Source organism: Lampris incognitus, chromosome 5, assembly GCF_029633865.1.
Source record: "Lampris incognitus isolate fLamInc1 chromosome 5, fLamInc1.hap2, whole genome shotgun sequence".
Lineage (NCBI taxonomy): Eukaryota > Metazoa > Chordata > Actinopteri > Lampriformes > Lampridae > Lampris > Lampris incognitus.
In genome coordinates, this window is record NC_079215.1 from 44,047,779 (window position 1) to 44,060,408 (window position 12,630).

The following is a 12,630-nucleotide window of genomic DNA, read 5'->3' on the forward strand; positions in this document are numbered from 1 at the left end:
CCAGGGATTTCTGGCCCCATGTTAGACCCCCTGTACAGTGCCACTGGCTGGGACCATCAATGTTATCCTGTATTTTCATAAACTGAATTAAATGGCTGAATTCATGAACCTCCTCGTTAGCCTGTGCACTATATTATTTTCCATTATACGTATTGTTAATGTTTGCAGATCGTTAATGTTATTTGTTTGTTTTTTCTGTTATGTTGTTATTAATGTTTTGGTACATATGTGCTCTCCCGTCATGAAAGTGGAGCCAATTTGAAATGAACTGATGGAGGGAGAGGCAAGAATGTCAGCCAGAAGCTTCTCCAAAAGTTTTAAATGTAGTGACGAGCTGTCAGACTTGTGATTATGGTCTAGAATGCAGATTGGTCAAACATGTCCTGGAAAAAAAAAGTGGTTTCTGTCTGCTCAATATTTACTCAAAAGAAAGATACCTACGGCAGCTTTAACACTATTCTGTCATGTTTGGTGGAATTCTCATTTTATACTGACAGGTGCCAATCAAGTAAATGCACTGTGAAAAAATCCAGTCCCTCTGGCTTCTCCTGGAGCTGTATTCTGATTGACAAAAATCTGTTTTGTCAGAATGAAAGAACCAGTCACCACTAAAGAGCACCCCAAACTCAATGTCACTCATGCACGCAGAACAGGTGTGTGTGTGTGTGTATGTGCGCACCCTTCCCAAATCTCACACCGGGTGTATTTTGCAGCAGTGTTTTTAAAGCCGTATTTTATGCTTTTTGCAGTGAATACCCTAAGTGACGCAAATAGGCTGCTGATATGTGTTGGGGTGTTGTGGAACCATTTTATCATCTGATGAGCAACTTTACTTGCTTTCCCTATGTTTTTTTTGTCCCTCTGGACCATTTATATTCATGTGGATTTCTACTGATCCATTCACCTCTCTATTTATCTTTCCATCCCTCTGTCTGTCCACTCAACTGCCTGCCAATTTGCCCATCTGTTGTGCATCCATCTCTCTATTCCCCCCGAGGCTAGATGCATACTGTAGGATTCAGTAAGCACATTCTGATTTGACACCGCGGTGAGTTAGAGCATGGCACAAACGCAGCCCTCCAGTAGGAGAGTCTAAATATATGGTGTTTATACCATGGAGATGGAACGCATAATCTTGATGCCTCACTTCAAAGATTTGGATGTACTACACCGCTTTCATCGAGTGCCAACAGGAGAGGGCTTTGTTGTCGATTATGGCTGATATCAATCTCTCTGAATATGGATGAGGGCATGAGATATGTGGATGTATTAGTCTGCAAGTGAACTCAAAGGTGTTTATTGTTCTACATTTGAAACAAATACAACATCTTGCATCCAATTTTCGAGGTCAACTTATTTTTGTGTTGTAGTTGGGCGGGGGTCACTCGCTAAGCTGGCACAGCAGAGCAGAGGCTTTGGAGATCCAGTAGTCGCTGGGCTGCTTGGACGGAAGCATCACCATCGCCACAAAGTTAGTAGAGTGACCTGGGGATGAGGAAGACATTAGAAGGAGGAATAAGGGGAAATATACAAATTATAGTGGGTGGTCAGTGGGGCTTGTTCATCACTAAAACACATCGCTGGCTCTATCTCTAAAAGTAGCTAATATTTGTCTGTTACTGTATATGACAAGGCAATGACAACCCTGATTCACTCAATGCAAGTAAACCTGAATCAGTCTCAGTTAAATACCTAAAATATAAAACAATGTTAATATTGTTGGTACCACTTTACAATAAGACTACCTTTATAAAGTATTTATACATTTTTTATAATTAGGTTATTAATTATACTGTAAACACTTTATAAACAACTATAAAGTTATGACAGTTTTCATACATTGATGCAGGCTCACTATTTGGCAAGATCAAGTTACTGCTGCACTTTTTTTTAATCTATTCAATTAAATCTCAGATCTTGCTAGTTGCTAGCTAAATAACCAATGAGGTATGAGGCTTAACAGTACAGATAAATGTGGGCTCACTATTGGGCAAGCAACATGTCACTGTTGCCATTTTTATCTAATTTGTTATAACAGCTTATTAATGACTTATAAAGTGTTCACAACCCAATTAATAAACCATTCATAAACCCTCTATAAGGGTAGTCTTATTGTAAAGTGGTACCATATTATTCTGTTGAGTTGTGTGTTCTTCCATGGATCTAGTATGTACCCGTAGTGGAAAGAATCCCGGCCCTGGCTGAGGTCTTATAGAGTGGAGCCGGGTAGAGCTCAGGCTCTGGAACATAGTTCTGCTGGGGTTCAAAGTGAACAACAGGAAGCATGGTGTTCATCACCCTAGGCAACGCGTCCTCCATCACCATGTTGACGTCATCCCACCTGCTGGCATCCATGAACATGCCATGCACCAGCACACCATCCTCTGGCTCTGGCAGCTGTGAGAACCACAGTTGAAATGGAAAGTTGATTGGTTACGGATGGATTCGAGAGTAGAAGTTGTATCTGCAAACATGCAGATACAGTGATAAAATAGTAATTATTTCCACCAATTAAAAATATCTATAGTCAGTTAAATTATGATTTTCACTGGCAATTGCACTTAAGGTATCAAAACTAAATCTCTTCCTCTTGTGGCCTAGACCAAGATAAATGGTTGTTTCCATGGCTCCAGAGCTATTTGCATGCACCCACTGGCAGTGTTGAACCCTGTCAAGAGATTTCTCGTACCCCCCATGGCTTTTTCTCTTTACATTTAGGTATGTGGTAAACAAGAAGAATACTACAGATGTGTGGGAAAACCATTACTTGACGGTGCCGTGGTAGGATTTTGATATACTAATATTTACTTTGACTTGATAGCTGTCCTTGTTTTTGTCCAAATAAGTTTTATTGTAAGCGAGTGTTAAAAAAAAAGAAAGAAAAAAAACTTGTGAACCTCAGTAGGAACAACACTGATTCTGAAACATTTACATGGTACCATGGTGCTACTTACTGTTTCAAAGAGCTGCACAACTCTTCCTACGGTATTTTACTTTAACATTTTTTAACGGTGGTGTTGCTATTCTTGTAGCAGGCAATGCAGCAGTGCCACACAAACAGGGGAAAAAATAGATAAATAGTGTTTTTGCCCTGTGATGGCCTGGCGGCCAGTCTAGGGTGTCTCTCCGCCTGCTGCCTATTGACTGCTGGGATAGGCTCCAGCATCCCTGTGACCCTGAGAACAGGATAAGCGATTTGGATAATGGATGGATGTTTTCTGTCTATAACTACTTTCAGCACCTCCTCATCCATGTCCATCTTAGCACTGCGGGATGGCAGGTTGAGTTCAGCTTCATAAACTGCTCCCTGGTCCCTGTAGGCCGGAACCATGTTGAAGCGGAAGTTGAGCTCATCAATGGGCAGGTTATAACGTCTCGAGTGGTTCTGTAGTGCCCCTAAAAGCCAACAGGAATAGAACATATAAACACACATTTCAGAGTATCATTTTAAGACGTCTCCCCACCCCCCTTTTCTCCTCAATTGTATCCGGCCAATTACCCCACTCTTCCGAGCCGTCCTGGTCGCTGCTCAACCCCCTCTGCCGATCCGGGGAGTGCTGCAGATGACCGCATGCTTCCTCTGATACATGTGGAGTCGCCAGCCATTTCTTTTCACTTGGACAGTGAGGAGGTTCACCAGGGGGACGTAGCATGTGGGAAGATCACACTACCCCCCACCCCCCGAACAGACGCCCCGACTGACCAGAGGAGGCGCTAGTGCAGCGACCAGGACACACACCCACATCCGGCTTCCTACCCGCAGACATGGCACATTGTGTCTGTAGGGATGCCCGACCAAGCCGGAGGTAACACAGGGATTCAAACTGGGATCCCAGTGTTGGTAGGCAACGGAATAGACCGCTACGTTTCCTGGACACCCTTGGATCTATCATTTTAGTGAGAATATACCATTGTCAGTTTCAACTGTTTCCCAGGATTTTAAAAATGTAATTACATAATTACCTCGATGAATACTTGAAAGAAATGGGGAGGGGGGGGTCTGAAATATTTTCAGCACCGCACTCAAATGTTTTGCTCCTTTCCAATTGCTCAGTAAAACCTGCTATTACTTTGTTAGATGTGGGGCCCCATGTGAACAAGGTCTGTAACCCAGGTCGGGTCCTGAAAAAAAGCTTTTGGAAGCACTGCTGAAATGTCATCATACCAGTAAGAAAACCTTGAGGGAAGAAGAATCCTGAGATCCAGAACGATTTAGGCTGACCTCGGGTGATCCAGCTCTACAGAGGTATGACAAAAAGAGACAAGAAGTGGGAGAGGGTTGAGGTGGTGTGTGTGTGAATTATGGGAAATTGCACAACACTCAAGAAAAAAGCTTGAGTCAGAGGCATTGATATGGAAGTGAGAGAAATAGAGATGAAAGCACTGAAAAGGGGAAATGACAAAAAGAAAAAGAAGGTAATACAGAGAGAAGAGAGTGGAAAAACAGGAAAAAAACCACAAACAGAAACAGGTAGTGGAAGACGCACAATAGCTTGGGAAGAGAAGAGAGAGGAGGGAGGAGAAGAGGTGTATGCAGTTTTCTTTCTCTTTATGGCTATTTCAACATACCCCCACCCCCATCCCTCTATCTGTTTGGGAGTCAAATGACACACGTGGGTTTCTCATGTACACTAGCATCTAAGCTTGTAAAAATAAGTATTGGGCTGAGGAAGTGTGTGTGTGTGTGTGCGTGCGGTGCTGTGCATACAGCATACCAAACCTCTTGAGGAATTTTATCCAATTACCATAATACCTACCGTATGCTGGAACTCCTCTGTGATGGATTCTGGTTCTTTTTAATGGACTTAAATAGAACAAATTGTTTCAGATTTTTTTCCCCCACATTTGTGTAATTGCAAGCCCATACTTCAAAGAGACTGTATATATTTGTGTGTGTTTGTATGTTTATGTGTGTGTCGAGAATGTGTGTTTCATTGTCTGTTGCTCCCAACCTGTATGAAGGAGGTCCTGAGGGCCAGGTCTCGGACCCAGGAGGCCAGTGGTTTGAGAGAGGGGTAGGCAGAGCTGGCCCAGTGCGACGGCACCTGGTTATTGAGGAAGCTGTTATAGATTCGCTCCATCTCTTCTGACATCACCACCAGACCCTCTATGGCCTTTCGCAATGTGTTCAGTGACATCTGGGGGAAGACAAACAAGCATGGGAAAAAAAAACAAAAAAAAAGAACAAAGTAGGCAGCAGGATCAGATTAAAGAAGATTTTGCATAGAACACCTTTGGTTGATTAAAAAAAACAAAGGATAGGGGGCGTCTGGGTAGCGTGGTAGTCTTTTCTGTTGCCTACCAACACAGGGATCATCGAATCCCCGTGTTACCTCCGGCTTGGTCGGGCGTCCCTACAGATACAATTGGCCGTGTCTGCAGGTGGAAATGTGTCCTGGTCACTGCACTAGCGCTTCCTCTGGTCGGTTGGGCGCCTGTTCGGGAGGGAGGGGGAACTGGGGGGAATAGCGTGATCCTCCCACACGTTACTTACCCCTGGTGAAACTCCTCACTGTCAAGTGAAAAGAAGTGGCTGGCGACTCCACATGTGTCAGAGGAGGCATAGGGTAGTCTGCAGCCCTCCCTGTATCGGCAGAAGGGGTGGAGCAGTGACTGTGATGGCTCGGAAGAGTGGGGTAATTTGCCGAATACAAATTGGGGAGAAAAAAATTCAAAAAAAAGGGATAGATCTCAGCTCATGGTAATGGAAGGATGAATGATGAATAAGTAGATTAGTAAACAAGTCTGTTTGACTTGTTGAGGGACAACCGATTTTTATGCATGTGATTAGCCTGACATGTGTTGAAATGATTAAATCTATTCGAACAGTTAACACGGAAAACCATTTGGCCGTGTTGATATGCAAAGCCTGTGTGCTATTCAGAGGCTCTGATTCATTCCCACGGGGTAATAATGGAAATGGTAATGTTAGGTGCCGGAAAATAACTTTGTAGTTTCTGGTGACCATTCCACTGCTGTCGACAATCCATTATCTGCATACTGACTAAGGTCGGTCACTGGTCTGCTTAATGTCAATAGTCTCAAACGGCCTATGTCAAATCTTTTTGTAATACACGTGTGAAGAAGTTAATCATTGTAAATCACATTTCGGTGGCCTTACGCATACAAAATAGGTAGCGATTGTACAGAAAATGGCTTGTGTTCTATTATAACAGGTGTCTGAAATTCAGATTTGACCAGAAATGTAAAGCGTTGGGCGGCACAGTGGTAAGCGCAGTCGCCTCACAGCAAGAAGGTCCTGGGTTCAAGTCCCGGGGTAGTCCAACCTTGATGGGTCTCCCGGGTCGTGCTTTGTGTGGAGTTTGCATGTTCTTCCTGTGTCTGCGTGGGTTTCCTCTAGGTGCTTCGGTTTCCTCCCACAGTCGAAAGACATGTAAGTCAGGTGAATTGACTATACTAAATTGTTCCTAGGAATGAATGGGTGTATGTGTGTCGACCCTGTGATGGCCTGGCAGCCTGTCCAGTGTGTCTCCCCACCTGCCGCCCAATTACTGCTGGAATAGGCTCCAGCATCCCCGTGAGCAGGATAAGCGGTTAAGATAATGATGGATGGATGTAAAGTGCTTTGAGTGGCTGTTGCAGCTAGAAAAGCACTATATAAAATGCAACTTGATTGATTGATTGATTGATTGATTGATTGATTGATTGATTGATTGATAGATGAAGCACGTCAGGGAGAGGATGGGATCTGAGGGAGGGAGCAGGCAGAAAGGGGACAGGACATATCTTTTGACACTTGACATAACCTGCGAGTGTTCACTATAGACCCATGGGCTTTGTTGGCAAAGTTAAGATAATGGATATCCCTACATAGAATACACAAACCAGTATGGACCCTGACTGACCCTGTGTGTCTTTTAGGTCATCAGAATCAGAATCAGAATACCCTATTTATCCCCGAGGGGAAATTGAGTTCTATTACAGACACTCACGCTCTAACAGCTGAACCTCCAGGTCTAATGCCCATACTAGTTGTTAGGAAAGAAAATTACTGGTACAGTGTCGAATGTTTTTTGTTTGTAAATCATTTTGCAAGAGCATAATTTATGACAATAAACCCTCTCCAGAACCTTTTTTAAAAAAAAACAACAAAAAAACAAAAACTGAGTTATTCTCATGCTGGGATCTTCTTTTTCCCACAGCAGGCGCACAACTGCCACCATGCTTTGGCGTTGCAAGTTGTGGTCAGTCCCTCACTGACTCAATTACACACTCACTGACAACCTGAGTGGGATGTTTGGTAGGATGTGATCGCCACTGCTAGGATGCATGTGCAACTGCAACTGCCACCGTTGGGCTATTTGTGGCAAATTGTGGTCACCGACTCACTCATGGATGACCTGAGAAGGACATCTGCTTTTGCTCCCTTTCTCATTAAACACTACCTTGCTGCACCTACACATGCAGTACAGCTGCGCTGTGGGTCTGGGCGGTTTCGTGCTTGTTGTGCTGAGTATTGTTGGATACACAGAGGAACTAAAGTACCAGTGGCATCCATATCTGCACACGATTGTAGACTATTTGTCAAAGGTGTGTGTTTGTGTTTCCTCACCCTGAGCACCCTCAGAAGGTTGTTGAAGCGTTCTACCTCCTGGTCTAGGACAGTCGTGAGGGAGTTGAGGCGTCCACGTTCGTCTCGGACAAACAGAGTCTCCACCGCCTCATCCATTTGCAGATGCTCTGCACACATACAGACAGGCAGGTGGTTTAAATAGATAGGTGAGCAGGCGGGTGGACACACAGGTAGATTGGCATGTAAACAGATAAAAAGAGGCACTTAGACGGACAGGCAGGCATCCAGGTGAAGAGATACTTGAACAAGCAGGTAGGCAAACAGACAGGCAGGCAGGCACACTGGGGTGCAGGCAGATAAGGAGGCTTCGGTGAGGCAGGCTAACAGGGTAGCAGACAGGAAAATCAGACAGGAAGGAGAGAAGAACCCCCAAAGATACTGCAAAAAATATTGAGCTGAAAAATGTTTGCATATAATTATGATAAAGAAAGACGGCCATGGGCATCCGGGTAGTGTAGCGGTCTATGCCATTGCCTACCAACACAGGGGTCGCCAGTTCGAATCCCTGTGTTACTGCTGGCTTGGTTGGGTGTCCCTACAGATTGGCCGTATCTGCGGGTGGGAAGCTGGATGTAGGCATGTGTCCTGGTCGTTGCACTAGTGCCTCCTCTGGTCGGTCGGGGCACCTATTCGGGGTGGAGGGGAAACTGGTAGGAATAGTGTGATCCCCCCATGTGCTACGTCCCCTTGGCGAAAAGAAGTGGCTGGTGACTCCACAAGGAGGCATGTGGCAGTCTGCAGCCCTCCCCGGATCAGCAGAGGGGGTGGAGCAACGACCGGGACGGGTCGGAAGAGTGGGGTAATTGGCCAGGTACGATTTGGGAGAAAAAGGGGGAAAACCAAAAAAAAAAGAAAGAAAGAATGACGGCTATAATGGTTGGTCTGTGTGTGTTTGTGTGTACCAGGAATTGCAGACAAAATGGAATCGGCCAACTCCTGAACAATATCGTCATTGCTTTTAGCTCCAGCATGGGCTGACGATCGAGGCTGAACCTCCAGGATGGTGTTGATCAAAGTCACAGTTTCCTGCCGCTGTGGATTAACAACACAAACACACTGCCTCCATGAGATTTTACATTTTATACCTTAAGCGTTCTAAATATGACTACTTTTAAATGAGTATACAATCAAATAATTGTCACTGATTTAATGTCAATAAGTACATAAATAATGGCTTGTTGAACTTTGAAGAGGATTACACAGCCAAGTAACTGCTATATCATTAAAAAGTGTGATACCCAGAACTTAAAACTAAAACTCTGTAAGTAAAAAAAAAAAAAAAAAAAAAACGGAATCTTACCTCACTCTAAGGGCCTTTGTTTGCAAAATATTAATATCTACCTTTTGGAATGAAACCCTTCAACTACCAGTAGATCTGCCTAATTCCACTGCGTTTGACTACATATTCTGCCAAGAGCCAAAGTAAAAGGGAAAAAAAGTATTAAAAACATGAAGAAAGGGCGTCCGCGTGGCGTGGCGGTCTATTCCATTGCCAACCAACATGGGGATCGGCAGTTCGAATCCCCGTGTTACCGCCGGCTTGGTCGGGCATCCCTACAGACACAATTGGCCATGTCTGCAGGTGGGAAGCTGGATGTGGGTATGTGTCCTGGTCGCTGCACTAGCGCCTCCTCTGGTCAGTTGGGACGCCTGTTCAAGGGGGGAGGGAGAACTGGGGGGAATAGTGTGATGCTCCCACGCTACGTCCCCCTGGTGAAACTCCTCACTATCAGGTGAAAAGAAGTGGCTGGCAACTCCACATGTATCGGAGGAGGCATGTAATAGTCTGCATCCCTCCCCGGATCAGCAGAGGGGGTGGAGCAGCGACCAGGGCGGCTTGGAAGAGTGGGGTAATTGGACGGGTACGATTGGGGAGAAAAAGGGGGGGAAATCCAAAAAAAAAAAAAAAGAAAACATGAAGAAAAATGTATCATGACATCAGGATCACTGGAGTGTTTTGGTTCAATTACTGCAAATATATGAGCAGGCAGTTAAATCTACAGTCAAATCATATTTGTAAATGGATGCCACATTGCCTAAGAAATAGCCTTCACTAAGATATCAAGATGCATAATTGGCCAAGTCTTGCTTGTCTTAAGATTGAGAGGGGTACTTTTCATAGATTCTTCTTTTTCTACTCGTGCCATATTTTTTTACTTGATCTGCATTACTGCACATGAGTTTATTATTGCTCCTAACCTGCAAGGCTAGGCTTGCATTCTCGTGCATGCCGAAGATGTCAGGATTATCGATGATGGGCAGGCCTTCAATGTACTTCTTATATTGCTCAAGACAGTCCTTCTCTGGAGCGTAATATATGCCTGGCATTCAGAGAATAAACAAAAACAAAAATCAGTTTATAAATCAAAATGACAACAAAATAGTGCTTCATCTGCAAGTAGTAGAACCCACATAAGAAAAATACTTTGTGTGGGTGTTTCTTACTAGGTAGCCAGGTACTATTAGATGCTATCATATAGTGTTGTATAGACTCTTAGAACTTAATCATAGTTAACTTTTAAGAAGTTAACCAAGTTAATTTCCTTGGGCATTCTTTATGTTGACTATCCCACCAGATCAAATTCCTGTTAAGTGCAACTTTAAATATGTGCAAAAATGCATATATGTGCATGCATGCATATGAACACACACACACACACACACACACACACAGAGCTGGCAATTAGCATGGTACCTGAGCTGGAGTAGGTGTAGGCGGGTTCCAGTGTTTGAGGAGAGAAAAAGCGTTTTAATATGGTCCTGAGGCAGCGCTGGTCCCAGGCGTCTGTCACTCTGCCTCCATAGGTGATCTCACCTGAGAAGACAGGAACAAACCCTTACAAACTAATGGCCATTTGGAGCACCTCTGTTTCTGTAATTTTGCACAGAAGTGGCACTGCTGTATTTGTGTATGGTCCTGCCAGATCCGGACTGGCAGCTTTTGGACCATGTTGTGCTCTGGCAGCTACATATTTGTGAAGATCCCACACAAAGTGCGAGCATTTTATTCGCACTTGCTCTCAAAAATGGACGTGCAACTGAGAAAAACCGAACATGAGCTTTTGTCTGAGTAGGCAGTGGTGATTTAACAATAAACTGTAGTTTGTTTTTCAAGAAGCTATTACATATTTGAAGGTATTCTAGTGCTCCCAAAGGTCTCTGCTCTCTGCAGCTCTGCCAATGGGGCAATGTGTTTAGCCGATCAAGTGAATAAAACTTAATATGTTATTGGTTGGCAGTTTTTAGTGTCATCTGAAAAACGAAGAAATTGAACTGGCTCCAACTGGAAAAAAATGACACATCATTGTAATATAACAGTTTCAGGTTGGGTGTACAGGCATTCATAGAGATGTGTATGCTCGTTTTAAAATCAGGAATCAGGAATTCTTTATTTGTGATTTCATTTCATGTACTGTTGTACATGAAATGAAACGAAATATCGTTTCCCCCAGCGCACAGCAGTGCAACAGTGGGAGATTTGTACAGGGTAAAAGGGATTCTGAATAAGGAAGGCTATCACTCCATTTTGCAACGCCATGCCATACCCAGTGGACAGCGCTTGATTGGAGCCAATTTCATCCTACAACAGGACAATGACCCTAAACACACCTCCAAATTGTGCAAGAACTATTTAGAGCAGAAGCAGGCAGCTGGTATTCTATCGGTAATGGAGTGGCCAGCGCAGTCACCAGATCTGAACCCCATTGAGCTGTTGTGGGAGCAGCTTGACCGTATGGTACGCAAGAAGTGCCCATCCAACCAATCCAACTTGTGGGAGCTGCTTCTGGAAGCGTGGGGTGCAATTTCTCCAGATTACCTCAACAAATTAACAGCTAGAATGCCAAAGGTCTGCAATGCTGTAATTGCTGCAAATGGAGGATTCTTTGACGAAAGCAAAGTTTGATGTAAAAAAAATCTTATTTCAAATACAAATCATTATTCCTAACCTTGTCAATGTCTTGACTCTATTTTCTATTCATTTCACAACATATGGTGGTGAATAAGTGTGACTTTTCATGGAAAACACAAAATTGTTTGGGTGATCCCAAACTTTTGAACGGTAGTGTATATACAAATATGTTTCTCTTTTTTTCTTTAAATTCCCCCCCCCCTTTTTTTCTCCCCAATTGTACTCGTCCAATTACCCCACTCTTCTGAGCCATCCCGGTCAGTGCTCCACCCTCGCTGCTGATCTGAGGAGGGCTGCAGACTACCACATGCCCCCTCCGATACATGTGAAGTCGCCAGCCACTTCTTTTCACCTGACAGTGAGGAGTTTCACCAGGGGGACGTAGCGTGTGGGAGGATCACGCTATTCCCCTGTTCCCCCTCCCCCCCAAACAGGCGCCCAACTGATCAGAGGAGGCGCTAGTGCAGCGACCGAGACACATACCCCTATCCGGCTTCCCACCTGCAGACACAGCCAATTGTATGTATAGGGACGCCTGACCAAACCGGAGGTAACACGGGGATTCGAACCAGCGATCCCTGTGTTGGTAGGCAACCAAATATGTTTTTATTACACTTCTAATAATAACTTTCTGCAGTGTCCAATATAACCAAACTGTCACTTCACAAATAATATAGCCTATTATGTGTGTAATGGCGTGAACGCAATCAACAAGCCTCATTTGCTTCCATTGTATTGAGTGGAATTTACAGCGAATGTCTGTTCGGCTTTTAAAATATTCATGATGACTTCTCAATTTCTTCTACAGTTCACTACACTGAGCTGATATCAGCTCCACTCGATATCAGTAACTACATTTGTAACTACATGCAGATGTATTTTTCATTATTGTGTTAACATATGATTTGATAAATTAAGAAAGCATCTGTCAATATTCATAGTTTATTCATAAGTATGTTGTTAACATCTTTGTAACATATTTTATAAAAAAATCAATTTAAAGTAAAACCTCCCTATATAAACCTTCCAGTGAGCATGTCTGTAACATGCTCATTGTTAGATATTGAAGTATTTTATTGAAAATGCTACCAATAGCAAAGAAGCATAATCTGCACACCAAAAGTGC

At 43.8% G+C, this 12,630-nt stretch overlaps 1 protein-coding gene across 1 annotated transcript in view; it reads right to left on the bottom strand.

The window, feature by feature from the left end:
- Positions 1-1,381: 1,381 nt before the first annotated feature.
- The window catches only part of dnah6 (dynein, axonemal, heavy chain 6), a 197,577-nt gene continuing 186,328 nt past the window's right edge, over positions 1,382-12,630 (bottom strand). Inside the window, exons 71-79 of the mRNA XM_056280529.1 lie at positions 10,290-10,409; positions 9,794-9,915; positions 8,497-8,626; positions 7,574-7,701; positions 4,953-5,138; positions 4,166-4,238; positions 3,242-3,396; positions 2,175-2,397; positions 1,382-1,485 (exon numbers count right to left, since the gene is read on the bottom strand). Coding sequence (XP_056136504.1) covers positions 1,382-1,485; positions 2,175-2,397; positions 3,242-3,396; positions 4,166-4,238; positions 4,953-5,138; positions 7,574-7,701; positions 8,497-8,626; positions 9,794-9,915; positions 10,290-10,409 — 1,241 coding nt within the window. The remainder of the gene's footprint in view (positions 1,486-2,174; positions 2,398-3,241; positions 3,397-4,165; positions 4,239-4,952; positions 5,139-7,573; positions 7,702-8,496; positions 8,627-9,793; positions 9,916-10,289; positions 10,410-12,630) is intronic.